This window comes from Hippocampus guttulatus, chromosome 9 (genome assembly GCF_054856545.1).
Source record: "Hippocampus guttulatus isolate MCC_2025c chromosome 9, RoL_Hgut_1.0, whole genome shotgun sequence".
In the NCBI taxonomy this organism is placed as follows: Eukaryota; Metazoa; Chordata; class Actinopteri; order Syngnathiformes; family Syngnathidae; genus Hippocampus; species Hippocampus guttulatus.
In genome coordinates, this window is record NC_141269.1 from 11,842,270 (window position 1) to 11,865,611 (window position 23,342).

General features: G+C 39.9%; 1 protein-coding gene across 1 annotated transcript in view; it reads right to left on the minus strand.

Moving 5' to 3' along the window:
- sgcz (sarcoglycan zeta) overlaps nt 1–20,142 on the minus strand; it is a 216,684-nt gene extending 196,542 nt beyond the window's left edge. The window contains exon 1 of the mRNA XM_086120370.1: nt 19,614–20,142. Within this exon, the coding sequence (XP_085976496.1) occupies nt 19,614–19,652 (39 nt within the window). The 5' untranslated portion in view covers nt 19,653–20,142. The remainder of the gene's footprint in view (nt 1–19,613) is intronic.
- Between the last annotated feature and the right edge of the window lie 3,200 nt (nt 20,143–23,342).

Below are 23,342 nucleotides of genomic sequence, written 5' to 3' on the forward strand. Positions count from 1 at the left end.
AGTTTTAAATAATGTCATCAAGTACTTATTTCACTCAAAAATAAGTTGGACAAAAAAAAACAATACACAGTACATCCAGTAAACAACAGAATATCACTGATGATGTAGTCGTTGACGCTCAAACTCCATTTTGTTCTGTTAACCGAGCTGCAAACATTTGGGAATGAAATTGTGATGCAGCGATGCCTTGCAAATAGGTGTGAGAGCTGAAGTAAAACCAGAGCAGGAGGAGGAAGTGGAAGAGTGAATTCTGATGAAGACAGTGATGGAGTGAAAGAAAAACAGGCTGATGGAATAGCAAGTGGCCTTGAGAAAAGCTGGAAAGCGAGAGAAAAGATAAGTGAGTGTACGGTGGAAGAATGCTTTCAAGACATGGTGTGATTTAAAAATGAAAGGCGAGAAAAAGAGGAGGAAAAACACTGAATTCAAATGAAGGAGTGTTGTAAGTGAGTTGGAGTTGAGGTGGGAGGTAAATATGAGGCTATACTAAAGGTGGGAAAGCAGCGTGACTGTGGAAGGCTTTATTGATCCAAGTAGTGACACTCAGCCCCCTAACATGGATTACTAAAACACACCGGAGTTCCACAAAAGAAATGCACACACACACACAAATTATGAAAACTGTTTTGAAATACTGACAACTATATGTCATTTACACAAATACAAAATCTGTCTGTCTCTCTCTCACTCTCTCTTTCTCTCTCTCTCTCTTTATCTATCTATCGCGTAGTGCTTCCTGTGGGCAGTATGTGGGACACCATTCTTTGTTCTGTGTTCATTGATCCAGAGCTGGAAAAGTCAGACCACTCAAGCTGTGACACAATCTTGGCTCCCACACACACTTATACTTAAGACCGTATAATATACAGTTCACACACCAACACACACAGGGTCTGTGTGCGTGTGTGTGTGCGAGAGAAAGAGAGAGAGAGAGAGCCTGCATGAAAGGGTGCAGGCACAATGGTGGTGGAGGGGACAACTGGATGGAGAAGAAAGAAGGAAGGATAGAAGGAAGAAAGCAGTGGATAAGAGGAAGATGAGGGATGAAAAATCACAGCATCATATATGACAAGAGGAGGCAGAGAGCAAATGAAATGCTGAATTATTTGCAATACAAGCTAAATTTTTCACTCTAATCTGTGTCTGAGTGTTTGCTTGATGGACATGTATTGGCGCATATGTGTGTGCGGACGTGTGTTTGTGAAAGGGAGAGAGCCAGAAGGCTAAGCAGACACCGAATGCTCCAAGCCTGCAGTATATAGATCATATCCCAATCACTATATTATTGCCTTCAACTCAGGGTGGAAGAGAGATGAACAGAACAGTTTTACAGCCTTTTCTCATTCAAAGGCGCACACACACACACACACATACACACACACACGCACACACACACACACACACATACACACAACCACTCTCTGACTCTCTTTTCCAACCATTTTCGATTCTCAATTTCAACAAAGTTACTCAGCCCAGCGGGACTACTATTCCTCTCTACTACTTCAGACACTGTAACAAAAACTATTTTGGAAAGTAGTAAATATAATCGATGAAAATCAGACAATTTCCCTTGGTCATATATTGAAATTGAGAACTAACTAATGGAGGCAAACAGCTGTGCCTTGGAAAATCTGCAATAGACCTCCCAGGGGTCCATTTGAAAAGGCTAAGTAGGCTTATATTCATCATAAAAGCGAGTTTCACAAGTATTTTTCCCTCTTGATTGATTGTCGGATTAATTTCGTCTCAATTACCTCTTTAAATGTACTTGAATAAAATCTCTGAACTTACATTTGCATGACCTCCACTTTGACTGCATTAGTTCTCATCCTTAAAAAGTTTGTTGAAGGGTTTGAACTCAGTTTCAACCCCTTCACGGAAGGGAGCACTAAAAACAACGTGCCGATGGGCCTTGATAGAAGCAGGAGACACACTTGGATGGTGGATTGTGCATGGCTCAGGAGAACAAGGGAATCATTAACATTATTTGTTTATTGGCGTGTTGGCTACCAAACCTTACAAGCTGAATTCAGGCGATGCAGAAAACAGTGAGTTCAACATTTGCCCGGAATTGAATATTGATCAGGGATTCGTTTAGTTCATCGGATGGAAAAATGCTATTATTGCTCTCCTTCTGCTGTCTTTTGTCAGCATTTAATAAATGCATTTAATAAATGCTGACAAAAGAATGCCATTTATCCAGATACCAATGCAGAAGACTGTTTTGGGGAGGATGGTGTGGAAAATCACGCAAAAAGTAATGCACATCCTTCATTGAACAAAGATTTATTTTGGGGTTGGTACAGTGGAATCGCTTGAAGTTTGGGGTATGCAAATCAAAGTTTGTAGAGGTCATGTGAGTCATGTTACATTTCCCTTCAAATTTGTCACATTCTACCCCCCTTAAAAAAGTTTCACCAATTTTAGTTCAGCTGATAAGTTGCTGCCGCATATTTTAAATGCAAGGCAAGCCTCTCACTTGATACGACCCAATCAGATATTCACGTTTAGGTTGTACACCTTTTTTACTTCCAATACAATACCGATATTGCAGCTTAGTGGACAACTGATACTGATATCGATCAGAAGAACAATACATGGTTTTATTTGTACAGTATTTCAGGAAGAAATTTGAGAAGAAATCATGCGATACTGTTCAAAGTGAGAAAAATAGACAGCAACAGGAGGTATGAGAAGATGAAAAAATCTGACCAATTCATTCCATTTCTGCAAGCTCGATCCACATTCTGCTGGAGTCAAATGTTGGATGTAGAACAATATCATATATATATCTATATATATATATATATAGATATATATATATATAAATTAAAAATTCCTCACCTCAACCTTCGGGTGGTGTCCGTCCCACATTCAGCTCAGGTCCTCTACCAGAGGCCAGGAAGCTTGAGGGTTCTGCACAGTATCCTTGCTGTTCCCAGCACTGCGCTTTTCTGGACTGAGATGTCCAATGTTGTTCCCGGGATCTGTTGCAATCACACATCCAGTTTGGGGGTCACTGCCCCGAGTGCTCCGACCACCACAGGCACTACTGTCACCTTTACCTTCCAGGCTCTCTCTAGCTCCTCTCTGAGCCCTTGGTATTTCTCCAGTTTCTCGTGTTCCTTCTTTCTGATGTTTCCATCACTTGGGATCGCTACATCCACTACAACACTATATATATATATATCACACGCACACACACATGTACTGTGTGACTCATATGCGCTTTGATAGTCAACCATCAATGCACGCATTGGCACTTGTTTTTATTGACGTATCATTTCTACAATTCATTCATATTGTTTGTGTTACTGATTTACTTTCTTCTTATTAAATATCAACCTATAATTTGCATTTTAACCCACGACCTCTGCACTGCGAGGTCGACGCTCTAACCACTGGACACCGGGTCACCCGCACTTTAACCAGAAACACAAAAGGCTCCTGACTATACTGAATTCCAAATTATTTAATTATAATAGCAAAATATTCAAACCAAATAATTGTTATTTAGCCAATTATGCAGGGATGTTAAAAGAGATGCATGTCTTGTTTTGGGAAGGGCCGCTTTGTCAAAACATAAAGTACAGCAGACTATCTACAAGGTTATCTTTACCTCCTTTTTCCACACTCTTGTTGGGTGTGATGAAGAGAGAAATTGAAAGTGGCAGGAATAAAATGTGTTAAATGTGGCAACAGTCAAGGTGGGAGTCACATGGCGAGACACTTACTGTGATGGATCTTTCCTTTGTGCTTGTAAATCTTCGTTAGACGGAACGGAACACACGTCTTCACTTGCAAGAGAACATGGTCAATTGTCTCCAGCCGTTTTGATGAACTGAATTATGTACTCTGTAAATGAAATTTACCTTTACTTGCATGCATTTTTTTTGTTAGTTTTTACTTGTGAGACAAATAAAGGTTTTCTCGTCTTATGCCATCCAACAATGTCATGGCCCATGACATAAGGTCATTTCTGTACACAACTTTCTATGTCAGTGAAAACAAAACAAAAAAAGTGTGTTCACAAAGCTCCTCATCTTTTTTTCTCCTCCAACAGAGGCTCTTCCAATTAGAACACCTCATATGCCTTACCCTGCAAGCTGCGCTGCACAACCGCTCCGCTTCCATGCTTGTAATAAAATGACAAAAAGAATACCCTTGGTGTTTGCCAGTATTTATTACAGTAATCTAAAAAAATACTACCACAACACACTATAAAAAAATCTATTACAAAAAGAAATGCTGATTTGGGGCAGTTTTTGCAAGGCAAGAAGTCTTTATTTATATACACAAGATTATGAATGCAATGTAATTTACATGACCGAAGGTACAAATACCGGTACATGGATAAAAGTGTAGTAGTTTGTGCACCTGCCTTTTGTGCTTTGTAGATTTGGTTCCCATTCCATAAAAGTGTGACTCTAAAGTGAATGTTTGTCGCTATCAGCTCTATGATTTAAAGGTACAGTCAGCCTTTTCACCAACATCAGCTGGGATGCCATCCAGGAAAGTTTGAAAAATGGATGGATGGGTTGATGCAAGTTGATGTAGTCATGCAACAAGAACTAAGTTGCATTTTTAAACAGCAGGTCCTTTCTCTCGCTGGAACTGCTGATTGATCAATTAATAGCAGGTATGCCTTCAAACTTGCGAGATTGCAACTTATATTATTGTCGATCTTGATGCAACATGTGCTTAAAAAAGGTACTTTCAGCACATTTGTTATTGAATAAAACTTTTTCTTTTTTCAGGAAAATTATATTAGCCTCCATTTTTCAATTTTATCAAGTTGTTTTAGAGAAATCATTAAATAACGCCATGAGAATGCTCACTGGAAATGAGCACTTTGGTCACACCCATCTCCCCTGCCTCCATCTTGGAAATAGTCATGCCAGGGGCTGGAGAATACAGATCAGAAAATGAAGCTTCAAGAGTTGGTGATGAGCATGTAGCTTAACCCTCTTGGAGTATGCGACAGGCCAGGGGACCAGTTGATCACCATTTTCCTTACATTGCAGTACTGAGTGGAGGAATCAATTTAAACTGCCCCTTTTCGTTACCATTGGTTTTGTAATTAAATGAGTACACCCCTTCGAGGAGTTTGTTTGTTTGTTTGTTTGTTTTTTGTCGCGAACACTAGGACAATTTTAGAATGTTAATGATGATTAGTTCAGCCTGGAGAGTTTGGCAGGAAGATTAAAAATGGCAAAGGGGGAATGAAAAACTGGAATTCCAAACAAGAAAGTCAGGAACAAGTGACACAGGTCAGGCGAGCGAAAAAGATAAAAATAATCATTAAAAAAATAATCATTTGTGGGGAAAGCAAACTCATTCAGTAACAGCCAATTTTTGACCAAGTCTGAAAAGACGTTTAAAAACGTCTTTGGGAGTGAATGAGTTAAAATCAGCTCACGTGAGAACTACTAGGAGTCGGGCAAACTCACATTTTTTTTGGAAACTGAGGCTTATATAATGACAGTCATGTCGACTTCAACTAATTAATAACGCCATTTATGTTTGTTTTTGAGTCATCAACTCGACATGCACGCCTCGAAACACAAGCTGGGCGCCTCATAACTGCCATTGGTTTTACTCACTCTCTTCGTAGGTAGGTAGGTAGGTAAGTAGATAGATTGATTGATAGATACGTTAGGTTCACCTCTGTTTCTTCAGGGAAAATGTTGGAAGAGTCCAGTGAATGGAAAGAGGACTACAAAACCTTGAGTGGAAGGCAAACTTTGACATCATTCTCACAGTCACAGGCGAGACAAATGAAGCAACAGCAGGTATAAGGGCAAGATCAAGAGACTTTTCCCCATGAAAAAGAAACTGCATCATGCGTCCCATATCAAAACAAGTCTCTTTCATGTCAAAAAGAAAAGAGAATACGTTATTTTCTCTCAGTGTATTTTCAATTTCGGGAATGAAAGTAGCATGGGCTGCCTGTCGTCCTTTGTGGCATTGAGGCAAAGGTGCAGGGGCAAAGATATGAGAAGTTGATTTGCTTCGAGCTTAAGATGAATACTCTCAAACATCAAGACTCAACCTAAGCAATCAATACCTGCACTGAAGTCACTCGCGAGAGGACCTTTTATATATACGGCGTTTGCTGTGATTTGGAAAGCCAGGGACAAGTGATGCTGCGTTGACATTGATTGACAAAATGCGTCACTTTCCTTTGTTCGTTTATTATTTTGTTTTCCAGAGAGCCAAAATGAGAGTTTTGTACTGTGGTGCATTTTGCATGGTCGGTTTTAACTCGACGTACCCGACATTCAAGTTGACGTTTGCAGTTGTTTGGCTCTTGCCGACGAATAGGACGAACTGGGTCAGTCTTAAATACTGACAGAAGCTCAATGATGGACTCAGCGGACTGACAATGCACACCTCTGTTAAATACAAATAAAAAAAGACACAAAACTCGAAGTCTTCTCCTCGTGGAAGCAAGATGTGTGTGGAGGAGTTGCTGTCCTTCTCCCCTCCTCACTTAAAGTTGAAGCACTTGTTTGTTTTGTGTGTTATTTCTTCATCGTGAAGTATCTATCCAGCTAATATTTGAACCGCTTTATCCTCATGAGATTCTTGGGTGTGCTGGAGCCTCGCCCAGCTGACTTTGGCCTGTAGGTTTGGTATACGCTGAACTGGTTGCAAGCTCATCGCAGGGCATCATTGTGAAGTATCCATCCCATCCATCCATTCTCCGATCAGCTTATACTCGCAATGGTCGCGGGGGGTGCTGGAGCCTATCCCAGCTGTCTTCGGGCCGTAGGCGGGGGACACCCTGAACCGGTTGGCAGCCAATCAGAGACGAGCACCCGTCTGCGCTCACACTCACACCTAGGGACAATTTAGAGTGTTCAATCAGCCTGCCATGCATGTTATTGGAATGTGGGAGGAAACCGAAGTACCCGGACAAAACCCACGCAGGCCCGGGGAGAACATGCAAACTCCATACAGGAACGCCGGAGACGGAATCAAACCCACGACCTCTGCACTGTAAAGTAAACACGCTAACCACTGGACCAGGGGGCCGCCCCATTGTGAAGTATATTATCCCTTATTTTTATGTTGTACAATATTTATTTTCATGTTGATATCGTTGAAGCAATAACTCTTAAAAATTGAGCATTGCTTTTCTCCTTATTTGTTTTTTTTGACAGAATTTTTGATACAGCTCTTGAATAAGATTGTGTAGGTGTAGGTGTCAAACTCAGGTCCTGGAGGGCCGCTGCCCTGCATGTTTTCCAAGTCTCCCTGTTGCAACACACCTGATTCAAATGAACAGGTTCAATGTCAGGCTTGCGCAGAGCTTGCTGATGATCTGATCATTTGAATCAGGTGTGTTGCAACAGGGAGACTTGGAAAACATGCAGGGCAGCGGCCCTCCAGGACCTGAGTTTGACACCTATGGACTGTATGGAATGTTTTTGTTAGAGGGGTATATTTCGAAGCATTTTTAGTGTCTTAATGGATGATTAGTCATAGCTTAGACTTAGAAATGTACTGTGTCATTATGCTAGTTATTTTTTTCCACATGTATGACTGATTTGGGATGCTACATATTAATTTCATGGAAATGAAATCCATTTGCAATGCCACATTGTGGTCATAAATGATCATGTGTGTCTGCCATCTTAACTCATAAAGGGAAAAAACGTCAGCCTGTCTCAGTTTGAGGAGATCCGATAGCATATCGACCTTTTCTGGATATACATCTCAGCCAAAGGCAGGCTTGTGTTCTCATTCACTCATTGTGGGCCGAGCTCCCACTCTCAGGTTTGGTAGCCACCCCTGCATGACCTTCTCCCATCAGTCACTGCCTCATCCCCTTAGTCTCAAATTGCCAAGTGTTTACATTGCCTGATGCCGCAGTAGTTTAAATGGTGAGTGTCCCCCATTGCTTTGCTGAGTTTATTCAAGCTGTCAGCCACCTGTACCTTCCTCTTAAATCAGCGTGTTTGCATTGAACAAACACTGTAATCACAACCCGGATGACAATTAGATCATGTTAATGGCACTGTGGAGGCCATCAAACTAAACATTAAATGCAGGGTTATATGCAGCGTCAGGTTAATTTATTAAATTAAATGCCCTCGGAATTCCCCCTTTTTTTCGGATAGGGGGATAACGTAGCTTAAAAAAAATACAGTGTCGTTCTTGAACCCTTAATACCCTTTCTTTAGTTTTGGCCTTTGTTTGGAATGAGCAAAAACAACACCAAAGAAAAAGCAAAATACATGTGTAGTCAATACTTTGAATTCACTGAACTGAACCGTGTTCATTTTTGTTAAATCGGAAGAGTTTAGGTTTAATTTGTTCTTTTTATGCAGGCTCGTGCCGTCGTAGATTGAGAATCTATTGAAATTTCGAATTGTAGCTCTTTGTACTTTATTTTGTACCATGGGCTCTCTTCTCCCCTCTTAGGGCTTTCTGGAGGTATTATTAGTGCTATATATCATTAAATGAGCAAACACTTGACTGCTTTCCGACCTGCTTTCTCTCCTCAAACAATCCATCCCCCTTCCTTTCTTTCTTAAACCGGTCAAGACAGCACATTTAAGTCCGTTTCACAACGACAAATCAATAACACAAGTGCACTCTATTTTTATTAGGCTGCTCTCTGCGACCATTGTCTTTTCTTTTTGAATATAGACATTTTTCTTTTTTTCTTAATGTGAATGATGAATGCATGCATATTGCTCTCTGTGTGAGCTGCTGCAAGAGTATTATTTCTTGAACAGAATCAATAAAGTATCAATCGATCGATCTATATCTATTAGCATCAGAACATTAGTCGAACTGTATTTCTTCTGACTCTGTCATTCTACGTCCTTGCCTCTACAAACTTATTATATATACCATTAGTCTCCATTTAAGGCTATGCAACAAGTATAGCCCACTGTTGCTCCTAAAGCCCCTTTTCCATCAGACCAGTACAACTCCGAAAACAGGCTGGTTCGGTCCTGTGTGGTCGCTTTTCCATTACACTTTTTCAAGGCTGTGTGGTTACAAAAGAGGTTGCATTCTAAATGTGTATGCTTGACAGAAGCATTGACCGTTAAATAAGGAAAATGGTTGCAAATTGTAGGGAGCGGAACAGTCGGCTTTATCTGCACGCATCACTATGTAACGTTTCATTGTTAAAATAAATTTAAACACAGTTGCAAGGCACCTCAATGTAAATGTCATCACTCAATAGATTGGTCATCAACTCTATCAAAACCAAGCATTTAAGTCATCTGTCAAGTCTGAACAATTTGAAGTAGCACCAGATAAATTCCTGCTGCCAGACAAACATTTTCTTCAATGTTAACCAAACAGAAAATACCTTCAAGGGACTTTTAGACCACTTTTATTCAGACCTGCGTTGAAGGTAATGTTTGTGATTATGTTTCAACTTTTATATACTCTGGTTTGTATGTGGTATTGCTAAACAAGCATATAGTGAACGAGCTGAAACAAACCTGACAAATTAAGATCACATCCCATATTGTGTGCAAATGCCCAATAAAAAAAAAAGGATCCAATTTATTCTTATCCTGATTTGCACCAAAGAAAGATAAAACAGTTAAGCAGCAAAATGGATTAGGAAGCACAGATTTTGGGTTTTGCAAATACACTGGGAGGTTAAAAATGTGTTGGCTGATTACTTGCCTGCTATCCCCCTTGCCTGCTAGATATCTGGGACGAGGAGACAAAGCTCTGAGTTGTTCTTTGAATTAAAAAAAAAAAGGAAAAGAAAAAGAAACGAGCACCAAATTTAGAGTGTTGATTTGTATCCGAACTGGGGCTAGTAGTGTAAGGTCCAACTCGAAAAAACATCCACTAACATAGAGAATAATGCATTGTCAGCCAGTCACAGATACTGTAATGCTTTTTGTCTCACAAAACTAGAGTCTTAGCTTTTAATCTCTTATTTGAGATCTTTGAAGATGCAATCCTATGACTCAAAAACCATCCATGCCACCTAGCTTGCCATACTTCTATGATTGCTCTTCTTCCTCCTCTTGACACACTGTGGCTCATTCAGTTGGTGATCAGCCCTCTGCTTTGTCCTTGAGTGAGAAAAAAAATCCCCAGACAAAATATTTTTCACACACATTTGTATGTGTGTGCGTGTTTGTGCGTGTGTGCATGCGTGTGTGTGTGTGTGTGTGTGTGAATGAGTGACGTGAGTGTGACATACACGGGCAGTACACATGCGGCCCAGCCTGGCCTATATAAGTGGCAGGCATGAGTTTTGCGCTGTCAAAGCTGGAGAAGCGATAAGTGACTTGTCAGGAGAGCAAATGGCAGGCGGATAGATGCATGGAGATGCAATACGCTGTCGGTGGCTTCATGTAAACATGCTGTGCCATTCTGGTCACACATATGGTGTACCTGTGGGGGAAGCACTCATGTACAGCGAGATAAAGAGGATATACTGAACGACTGGTCCCGAAATGTTTCTGTTCTTTCCAAATATACTGTAGAAGGGGCATTGTTTATTTTTTAGACAAATTAAGCGATGTATTAGAAGTAAAATTATACTTACACATAAATAATGTATACCAGGGGCATAGCCAGGCATAAAGCTCTACTAAGGCAAAAGCCCTCTACTACATCGGTCTGCAACCGCTGGTCCGCGGTCCGGTACTGGTCTGCAGACCACTCGGTACCAGGTTGCAGAGATATTTCTATTCATGTATTTTTTTATGTTCTGTAGTGTTGCAAATGTGTTGAACAATGAACTTGGCAGAAAAAGGGCTGGTGACCACGGACCTGCTAAATCCCCAAACACACACACACACACACGCACACACACACACACGCACACACAAAACCCCACTACTATACTCTTACTAAAACTACCACTTGAGATATTAATGAATGTACGAACACATAGTTTGTATTATACAAGTATATTTTAACAATCACTTTGGACAAGATGATAAATGTATAGCAAAGCAGTTTTTGTGTCACCATGCCAGACCTAAAACTGCATTGGATTGCAGTGCAAGCATGGATCTGCTATGTATGTGTACAAATTTAGAGAGATTAATTAAATTCCCAAACAGGTGCAGCAAGCACAAAGATCAAGATGTGCTCGGTTTTACACTCAAGTTCAGCTGCGATGTCTATGAAAATGGAGCCCTTCGTGTTTTTTAGTTGTTTTATTGCTCATACTCAGCGTCCACTGGAGAAAGGACACTTTGATCCTCTCCTCTTTCATCTATAACTGCTTCAGACAACAAAGTGTATGCAGAGAATTGGTGAAGATTGCACGACTGTCTGTGTCCTATGTGTTGTGTTGTGTTATTTTTGTTATTTTGACTTCAAAATGGCGCCGCGAGAGTGGCTGCCTTTCCAGCAGCTCCTATATTTTGTTGTTCTACTTCTTCCTTTCATAACTTTGCTGCTGTGAATTGGGAATTTCTCCGTTGCGAGACTAATAAAGGTTTTCTTATCTTATCTTATCTTATACTTTACTCTTATTTGAAGATACATTTCTGGGAAATGTTTTAATCATTTTAAACACATTTTCATCTTTGGCTAGAGCAACTGCATGGTTTTCATTGATCTACTACTACATAGTCAACATTGGTTCCTGATTGTATGGTAAAAATGTGTATTTGTTTTTAGAAGGGCATGCAAGTCATCTTGTGAGTTGCTGCCTTCATTTAGTGGTTTGATCCTCAACTGAAGGAGCCCATTAAATAATGCTAATTAAATGAAAATAGCATTGACACAATAATCAGCTCGACTAGACTGGCCTCATTTCTAATCAACAGGACTAAATTGCATATAGTAAAGTCAATGTAATTACCAAAAATAAAATTAAGCCTCATAATGAATTAGTGTAGCTAAAGTAAATAGGAGAACACTGAATCATGAAATGAACAGTACACTTTTTCCCCTACAACTGCACGACTTTTTAATTAGCCTCTTTCACACTGGCCATCGATGCTGTCATTTTCCTGACTTTTACCCAGCTCGATGTCTTCTGTGTAAGTACCGACGCAGGATGTGGCGGTTAAAGTTGACTTGGGAATTTGATGGCTTTCGATCAGAGTTTGAGAACATACAAGCAAAGAAATTGGGAATGGCCGTGTGAATGCACACTTTGGACATGCAATATCCCGCTTTGGCAAATTCTGCCTGAAAGGGAACAACTGCTGTACACCCCTGATGCCCAATTTACTGAGCATTCAGTATGAACATTGTTACAGTTGCTCTCTTCAATATCTATTATCGACCTGCAGTAGCTGTTACAGTAGAGTTGGAGTTTTGGTGAAGGATGGGGTGGCAGTCTTTGACAAATGAAGATTTACTGTTCCAATGTCATGTCAACAATCAGACTGTATGGCAGCTCCCTCGTTACATTGGAATGACAAATTAAACAGTAGCAGGGGGATAATTGTCTTCAGGTAATAAAGGGGACCACCTGCTGAAGCTGACAATTGAGAAGAAAGTTAGAGAATAAAATATGATAAGCACTTAAATTGCTCAGAATTTTAAGATGTGAAATATAGATAAAAGTATTGGGACACCCACATCTTGTTATGATAGTGTACACATATTACACTGGGTTTTTATAATCCTTCAAATGTGATAATTGAGATGGAATCAATCTTATTAGCATAATTCTGGCCACATCATAGAAAAAAAAATAAATTTGCTCTATAGCTGTTGGCACTGAAACATCAAATAAACAATCTGTCGCCAGGCGTTCCATATAAGCTACTCACAGAGCGTTGAAGTGTTAATGATTGAAATTGGGGTGATTTATGCAGTATGTGAATACTGGATTGCACTGCCATTATATCAGAGTCATGCAGTGAAGCATGCATTGTCGTAGCAAGGCTTAATCACTGCATGTGATATGAGGGAGATCTACTTTGCCACATGCATCAATGAAATCACCTGGAGCTTGTCCAAAATCCATTTCACCGGGTTTGGGAAATGATGACAATTGCTGCCGCACCCGTCAATGACAAAAGACATCAACATGATCAACAGCAGCGTTACATCATGGCCAGATGGAGTTTTGGAGTTTTTAAACATGGTGTATTATCTCAACAGCTACAATTATGCAGATCTGAATAATGTCATTCACCAGACGCACTTTTTGGGACCTAGAATAAAAAACAAAAAAAACAACAAAGCAAGTCACCTTTTCTCTACGGTGATGAGTGACCTCCATAACTGGAAGTTGTTAGCAGTCAGCAATCTGCAATTGCAGTTTGCGATTAGAGCTGTTGCAATATTGCTTTTTTTTTTTATTGTTATTCTCATTCAGTTTGTTTCATCTGCTATTCACCGATGGCACTGGCAAAGAATGGGAATATGGAACGCCAGGAGAAACATTTTAAAACGGTACATGTGAGCTACGATAGTAATGCTCATGCATTTAACTGCTGCAAAAGTGCAGCGCATGCCTCCGCATCAGGTCTCCCACTAAGGTAGGCGGTGTTTTTCTTTTCACAAACTCACAAAATTGACTTTTTTTTCTTTGTTAATGTTTAGGCGCGTTATGGCTGTTGCTCATCATGGCATGTGTGTGTACATGGGCGTGCACGTGCATGCGTGTGTGTGTTTGTATGTGTGCACGTGCGGTAACGATCGATCGCGGAAGGTTGGTTGGCTTGAAAAGGAGATCTTGGATCAAAAAAGGTTGGGCACCTCCTGGTTTTGTTCAACACTATTTTATGTGAAACTATGGACCGATACTATGGGTACGTAAAAAAAAGTAATTGCATTTGCCCTTATCACACCATAGCTCATTACCCTTTGCTTTGACCTTCAATGTGTATTGGATGTGATATTAATAATGGTAACAGATGGCATGTAGGTTAGTGGCCTCCACAAGCTTTTTCTTTCGGTACAAATTTGGACCTGCACCCCAAAGAGAGACTTAACGCACACCTCTGATTTCAATATTCACGGTGCCATTTATTTTCCTGGTTTAGCATCAAACTCATATTTCAATCATGTTTTTTTTCCAAATTTAAATGAATCACAGTGCTTTGGTAAAGCTATTGTAGCAGTCTAAATGCGCAATTGTCTGACTAATGTGGTGCTTCGTAATGCCCCCTTCTCTATCAACACTTCCAAACGAAGTCAACCATTTTCTAATCCCCTTATCCTCACAAGGGTCACGGGCGTGCTGGAGCCTATCCCAGCCATCTTCGGGCAGTAGGCGAGGGACACCCTGAACTGGTTGCCAGCCACACAGAGACAAACAACCATTTGCGCTCTCAATCACACCTCGGGATAATTTAGATTGTCCCATTAGCCTGCCATGTGTGTTTTTGGAATGTAAGAGGAAACCGGAGTAGCCGGGGAAAATCCACACAGGTACAGGGAGAATATGCAAACTCCACACAGGAAGGCCGGAGCCAGAATCGAACCCGACACCTCTGCAGTGTGAGGCCGACTTACTAACCAGTCGACCACCGTGCCACCCGAAAAGAAGTCGAATAGCTTATGTTTTAAGACAAACATTAATTTGAAACAAGTCACAATTTAAAATATAAAATGGAACATTTTCTTCATTCCATGACTCTATCGTTACTGTCAAACAAATAATGCGTGTGACTTGGTGTTGCGATACCTAATTGGACAAATCCAAAACATCAACAACTTCTCTGTCTCCATTCCCTCTGAATTTTTTTGACCTTTTTTTTTTCTTTCCCTGCGCTCTGGACCGTTTTGGTTGTTTTAAAATGCTTACCGAGTTCTCTGGGGTCACATCAATAAATTTGCTCCTCCCCCCACAGATAGCGAGCTGGATACCAATCAGCTAGAAGAGGGTGTAGGCCTATTTGGTTCATTTGTAGTCATATTCATTCATTCATTACTAACAACCTTGTTTTTAACGGGTAGCTAGTAACTGTATCCTATCCACTTACCCGTCAACACCCTCCCAACGACCACCCAACCCAGAACGCCGACCACTCGAATAGAAAAGTGAGTAGGGTCCTGTCACATGTTCTCTGGGTAATGACTGAAAGCTAACTCAGTGCACTGACTAATTTCAACACTTCAGCAGCACACATTTAACATATCGGCATAAAAGTACATTACTGTGTGTGCAGTCGATAGAGCAGTAGGTACTGCTTAGTAATGTGTGCGCACAGTGCTCCCCAACAACCTATTTTTAGTTAGAGTGTCCTACAGACCCCCAACTCCCCCACCCTCTAGGGCCAAGTTCAATGCCATCATATTTGCTCTCTGGTTGGAAAGTGCATCATTCTACAGCTTTCGCAAAGTCCTTCACTTAGAAATATACAGGAACGACAGAAATCTGTTCTCTTCTGTTCTGTTAATCCTTGGATAGGACACAACAAACGCTTTACTATCAAACAATAACGCATGTGTATTTGGTGAAAGTTGTGTTAGTATGCCAGTCATTTAACTGATTCATGTGCAAAGTAAAAGACCTTTAATTTTTAATTGCAACGGTTCATTATCAATAAAGCAATGTACAAAACGGTATAGGTAGCACACGTTGGCTTTGTTAAGAACCGGATGTCTACCTCACTCGTGAGTAGAATGCAGCCCTTTACAAATTGGGCTACTTTCACATTGCACAAAGTGTCATTTGCACAACACATTTCAACTTGAGGTTATACTCGTTTTGGTTTTAGAGCTTTATTCCCCATCATTGTTGTGCAACTCATTCAGAAGTGCCTTGGACAAAAAAAAAATCACTGAACCTCTAATTGCTCAGTTTTTGGATGCTCAGTGCCTACAAACGCATGACTGAACTAGCCTCAAGTGGCTACTGAATATTGGGGGGAGAAACCTTGGTGGATAAACAGCCACCATGCGAATGTTGATTCTTGCTGGCTGTGATTTAAAAGGCGATATCCTTTTACAGCCAATTTAATGGGTAACTAACCATCATTTGGATGTTCTGAAACTTGACTTGGCAAGTTAGGAGTATTTTGACCAACACCCACTGAGGGTACTATCTAAAACTGAAAATTGATTTGAAAGACAAAAAAAAAAAAAAAAAAAAAATCCTTTTTAACTTTAATTTAGTTTGACCGTTTGTATTTAATACTAGAAATTAAAACATTTGATAACAGGTATCAAAGTGGAACTTTTTTGTAAACAATGTGTTTAGGCCTGGCATTTGTAGATATCTCAATACAATTTCCTAAGAATAAAAACTTTGAATAAGATCACAATCACTGCAGTGGGAACTAATTTGTGTGTGACTCACTCTCACAAATTGCATACGAAGTTGGCAAATGGTGTAAAAATTGGTGGAAAGAGAGTTTTGAACTTTAGTCTCCATCATGGAACGTTGGGGGAGTAACACAAGGGTGGAATTAAATTTTAAGTGATGGAATTGGATGTGTTAGTGACATATTTTGCAAAGAGATCTTCATGGAATTCACGTCTCGTGAAAACTCCACAATCTGGGAATAAAGGCGACGAGGAATGACTCGCGCCGAGTTAATAAGCACATCAGCCTTTTGCGCACAGTGGGTGTGTCAGAATTATGGATGAGCGAATCGAAAGCGCGCAAGCCAGGCATGTAAAAAAAAAAGACTTAAAAGTATGCGGGAGAATGGGGCCCGCTGTGCGTGCGGATTTTTTTTCATGTCGCTGCTGTTGCTGATCTTTTCCTTCTGGCACTCCAGGTACAGCAAGCAGTTGGCTATTAATCACACCTTTCTTGAAATGCTTTTGTTTTCACAAACACAGATATTATGATTATGCAACACCTGGAAAAGAGCTCTGGGAAAGGCAAGTATGGCAACACCAATTGTCGCAGTGTACTAAAGTGACCCATATGCAAGGAAATGCAGAGTTCAAAGGAGGCTTGTCGTACGTGACATGGCATGACGTCTTCTTGTGAATGGCTGCACGTTAGCCCTTATTCATTTATCATTTAGAAGTTGCAAAATGGAATTACTGAAACCTACTTGGGCCTGCCCTTCAGATGCTCTATCAGCCAAAATCAGCCGGCACAATTTGTCTCAGTGTTAATAAATCACCTTGCCCGTGTTAAATGTTTGCATATAGTACTCCTACAGTGGGTGAAATGAACTGTGCGAAACATTCGGCACATTTGGAAGATGCAATCCTTGTTGTGCCCGCTTCGCAGATCCGCTTTTCCATCTGTTTGCCTGCGCAATCAAGTCTGCATGTGTCACCCTTCTGTGAAATCAGCAATGAGGAGATGAAAAATTTAAGAACTTTTTAAGGACTAAACTTGAGGTTTCAAGTACCAACTTAAACTTATATTTGCTGATATAACTTGATCTGAATCTTCATTTTGGTAGAAATGTATTCTGCCTTTGATAATGCATGGAATTCATAGCCCAGCTATTTCTAGCCATCAATAGCACCTAAACTTCCCAAACTGATATTGAAACCTGAAGTGATTTACCAGCAGAGACACTTTAATCACAATCACACGCACACACAAAAAGTCCTTAATATTGTATATTGGATCTAAAGTGGCGTTATCCCAACGTCCCAAAAATTGTCCTTGTTCATATCCTCTGATTGCATTTGTGGAATACAGACACACACACACACACACACAGAAAAAACAATGTATTTGACATGACTGTGTTGAAATGTTTTAAGGGAAAATTCATTGGCAATGCTACCTATTCGACTTGACACGTTTCTGTACTCAACATGTACAATTGATAGCTCTTGCACTGCAATCATAAAGTTACAATAGTCTATGCTGCAATAAATTTTGAAAAAAGTATTTTTTCGACTTAATATGTCAATTTAAAATGTCAAACGCAAGTGCAAATTGTGGCATCAGGAGAAAGAAAGACAATCAATATTGTAAGGAATGAATAGAATAGTTTCTTGGGTCAAGTGGACTGACTCACAATTTAGGTCTTTTTTTTTTAATCCGAGTGTCAATTTTCATCTCATGTGTGTGCAACCAGCATGCCAAAGAAAAGTCAATTTCTTCCCAGAAACATGATCAAATAAAAACCTGCTCGAAATGTCAAACCCCAGGCGAATGGCATCGATTCGATTTGCTGATTTATTCAATCGTTAGTTACAAGTAACAGCAAGCCACATAAAGAAAAGGAACATTTCCTCCCACCATTATCATCTGCGTTAATATTTACCCACACACACATACTCACAAATATATACTGTATAGTACACACAAGACAGTATTGTCACTTTACCTACACATCAAAAATCGTATGACATCCAAGACAAGAGTTTTGTGTTAAATTCAAGCCTTTACAATGGTAGTTTTGATTGACAGTTTTATTTTATAGCGCATACCCTCATCAGGGTCGCCGGTGATCAGAGCTGGAGTCGATCCCAGCTGATTTTAAACGAGGACTGGGGTGGATTCACGAGCCAATTGAGAGGCACATATAACAACCATATTTTCACTCCCATTCGCACCACGAGTAATCTAGAGTCTTCAATTAACCTTCAGTGCAAGTTTTTTTTTTGTTTTGTTTTTTTTTGGAATGAGGGATGAGGGCCGAGTATCCGGAGAAAACCCACACAAACATAGGGAAACAGGCAAACTTCAGAGAGATATGTCGGTGTAGAACTTCACTGGATCAGACTTAGAAATTGTTTTGTTTTGCCGACCTAGCTAAACAGGCAAATAACAATGTTGGGAAAAGCTCTCAATATAATATGGCACAGTTCAACATAGCAGCAACCACAATATTAAACACTATAAATGGAAATTAATGGGCCCTACCTCTGACTATTATTATTTTTGGATACATTTTGATACAGCTTTTGTATTAGATCTTAATAGATTGTGTACTGTGCAGGTGTGGCCAACGTTATCCCCATAATGTTCAAAGAGTGTATAAAAATACTGTATAGAGCCTTTCTGGTCAAAAGTACAAACAACATCACACCTACTCCACCAACAAGTGATATCTTTCAAATGGGTTTTGTGCACTGCACTTGATAATGATCAGGAACTGGTGGTATGAAGCATCACTACACATGAGTGCGGGAAGAGAGACAAAAACAGCAATTGGGTGGACCCCCCCCCCCCTTCACTCCCCTTAAATTCTTACACAAACCCTCTGAGAATCAGCCCCATCCGACCTTTCCAGCCAGTTCTTCAAGCATCCCACCGAACCACACAGCAGCTATGTGCAAGCCAAGCATTATTGAAATTCGCCCCACGCACTGACATACCACGACTGCAATCCATTTATGCCCAAACCAGAGCATGATGAGCGTGTTTGGAGAACCACACCAGCACACACCTCTAAATACACATACACACACATATATATATATATATATATATATATATATATATATATATATATATATATATATATATATATATGTGTGTGTGTGTGTATATATATGTATGTATATATATATATATATGTATATATATGTATGTATGTATGTATGTATATAAAACCCATGTCAGAATATGTAACATGTCATCATCCCGGTGACCTGATTGCCCACTTGCAGGTGCAGGTCAAGTTAAAAAAAAAAGAAACTGAAAAAAAAAAACAAAGAAAGGAAAAAGAAACTGTTGTCATCGAACTGGCCACTCATACATCCATTTACCGAGCATCGAAGCGCTCTGTCCCCGAGGTGAGCGCATACTCGTCGACTGGGCTTACCTTGAGCGCTTCTATATCCAAAGATGCTGAGCGTTCCATGAGGGGGGTGAATTGGGCTGTGCCTACTCAGGAACCGGCACAGAAGTCCCGTACGAGGACCCAAACAACGAAATAGTATATAGTCCTATAAATAGAAATTGAGAAAAGTTCGGATGCTCTTCGGAGTGCCAAACTCTGCTACAACATCTCCCTGATAGCCATTATTAGACCGCAACAATGGAGTCTCAGAGGAGTTGGTTTTCCTGCGCGGACGTGTTGCTAAAATCTGGACTCCGTCATACAGCCAAGTGGTTCAATCTTCGCGTGCAGAGGATGCGCACTTATCGCCCCCCTTGCTCTCAGTTACATTGGAGTGAGAAATCCCTTTCTGCAGGCATGAAGCCTCGATCTCCAGTGACCCGCTGCTTTGCGGTCCGGTGAATGCCGTTCCATCCGTGTGGCATGTGTCCGTGCGGCAGTGTTGAAGAGTCCGGAGCAGATGAGTTTTTAGCGACCATGCGGCAAACCGCCAGAGATAGCAGCTCTCCCCGAAAAATGAGGAAGAGAACAGAATGTGAGGGAGCAAGAGAGAGGGAGTCAGTGAGGAAAGGAAAGGGGGCGCGGGGGGCACTCAGCTGTGGTGCTGAGGAGACGATGCGAGAAGAACGGCAGAGTTGGTAGACAGAGGAGAGACAGACACAGGCTAATGCTGTGTACGGTGTATTTTTATTCCTATCACCTATAATATAGTTTGTGTGTGTGTTTTTGTGTTACAGTATGAGAAAAATAATCAATTAGCTTGGCGTTTCTTTTGAAATCCTCTTTATTTGTCAGGTTGGTGTTTTGTAGGGTTTGAAAACAGTTTACTTCAAAACTTTATCTACCTTATTCCTTGGAAACAATTATGGGGGTGGCTTCCTGTCAGACACCGGAAGTAATGTGAGACATTTCTTACAGCAGCTTTGGTTTCCCAGAAGCCGTTATATTTGAACAATTGTTAACACTTAGTTTTGCTAAACAATCATAAACCTCCATAGCATTTAAAAATGTCTTCCGCAGCTTGGGAACTTGTTGACCAAATTGAGTCGGTGGCTACCTGCGATGTGTTTTGAACATGCATCCCAAACAAGGAGACAATGTTGTAATAATAGGTACACACTTTCCAGTGTCTTAATTTGAAAGAATTGTCACCAAAAAGGGAAAGGAGCACACAAACAAAGAGCCTGCAGAGTAACACACACAACAAACTTTGTGCTTGTGTTACAACAAACCACCGGAGAAGGTTTGTTGGGTGTCACATTAAGATTGACAGCAGTGAGTGAACATCAGGTATGAGTTCATGTGTATGGAGGACACAAGACTTTATTATTAGTCAGGCAGTAATATGGAGTTTTACTTCTTGCTGAACAGATATGTGTTGGTGCTGGTCAGTAATTACCTAAAATGCAATCATGTGAATGCAATATAAATTATTCAATGATTCCGTTTTTTCATTCGAAATCTCTTTATAATGTTGCTGTACATCATCATCATCATCATCATCACCTTTATTGGGAAGCTCAAGGTTCATTATTATATCTGACTATTTTGTCTGTCCTCACATCTCCAATATACTGTTTTCAGAGACCTGTATTGTGCACGCTGATTTTATATATTGTAGTCAGGCTAATGTATTCAATCATTATACAATACACTATACTTATGTGTTATGTATCCAGTTTTGCTGAACACCTAAAACCACAGATAAAGTGTGGGCTGAGGCAAACAGTATTTTGCCTCAACTCTATGGCAGGCCCCCTTCCTCATGGCTGTCATAGGATGGCAGCCAAGGTAAGATAATTAAATGTTTAATTTGACCTTATATGATTATAAGACAATTGAACAAGTACTGTAAGGCAAAATTCAAATCAGGAACTAGATTTCAATGGAAATATTTTAGTTTGGCTTTGAACAGTCAAGTGTTTAAAAAATTTAGATGGCTTTGCGCAAGACTTGAGTTTGGCACAAAAATAGGGCGCAATATATCTAATTATCAGTCACTACCGATTTGGCCATTTGCTATCATGATTCATTCATTTTGTCTGTCCTTCATGATGTTCAGTTTTCACTCGGTAACAGTGTTAATGTGGCTAGTTGTCTGTGCTCTGTGATTGACTGACAACCAGTCCAGGTTGTCAATCAAATGGGATAGACTCCAGCTCCTGCAAGTCTCAACAGGATAAGCTTATAGGAAATGTTCAGAGTTGATACACGTCTATAAATGATAATTCAAGTTCAACTTTTACAATGGTGTACTGCGGTAAATAATGTCTGCCCTGCAAAGGTTGCTGTCTCATGACACATATGAAATTCAGGAACTGCAAGCAGTTCATATGTAACAGACTAGCGACATTATTGAAAGAACTGATAAATGTCAAGGTATTCATCTGCACTCTACTCTCAATAATATATACGTACAGTGCATAGTATATAACTGTTGATGACAGGATGTCTTTCGTTCCCAAGAGGATATTTTGGATGTAAGAAAAACAACATTTAGAAATACAATAAAATGCCGACATAAATCAATGGGCAACTCACTGAAACATTGAAAAGATGCTTCATATTTAGAAGATAATTTACAACATGATGAAATACATTTTGCATGAAGGAAAAATGTATCTATATAATTGTACTTAGTCTTACTGTGACATAAAAGCAAATGCCAGAATCATCTTTTTATTAACTAAACTCTTCAAAAAGAATTGCCAATGGTTGAATGTTTGTCACTGAGTTGTATCCGATCAAATGTTAAAACACAGTCCTACAAGTTTTATTATAGCTTTGGGTTTTGTTTTGATAACGAACACGAGAAGCAATAGAGTGCTTGATGAAAATAATTGAATAAAATTACCTTAAACTTACAAATAAATATGTTTCTCATGAGTAGGGTGTGCTGATCTGAAGGTGTAGCATTGAACATGTCATGTAACACAATTAAGAGTGTTTCCTTACTGTACTGTATACCTTATTTTTGTCTTCCCTGTGCTTTGTAAGAATGTCGCCGCCTGCCGACCACCAGAGTATTTATGTTATCATTTGTCACACTGGAGAAGAAAAGAGCTGAAGGAGAAAAAGAGAAAGAGAGAGAGAGAGAGAAAATGACTGCACCACAGCATTTATCATATTTATCCTAAAAATACAGTCCTGTATATTCTTTGTGTGTGTCTTTTAATCTTGATGTGAGAACCCCTGATTGACAAATGGAAATACTGCATCATAAATTGCAGAGAAGCTGAACTATTTTTAAACATTCTAGTTTTTTTTAAGCACTGGATAAATCACAGAACTGTACAAGAGTGGGAATAATTTTCTCCAAAAAAGGCATTTGATAGCAACCAAAGGACTTTCTGATGAAGCCACATCAAAACACAAAACCAAAAACCTTTGTTCTGTGATAGCTATTTACAGCAATTTCTTGAGAATAACACACACGCAAACATGCTTTGTTTGATTCAACTAAGATCCACAATTATATTGCTGAAAAGATGATATAAATCATTTTTGATGATATTTCAAAAAAGTTTACGCGAGTGCAAAAGTTCCCCTTTCCACCTCCTTTTATCTGCACTTTGCTTGCACTACTTGGTGGGTTGGTTTAGGCCAAGCTTTCAGATGCACTGTATCTAAAACATAAAAACAGCCAGCAGTTTGTCTCAGATTTGATCATAAGGGTCATTCCAGAATTGATGGCGTTTTACATCCCCACGA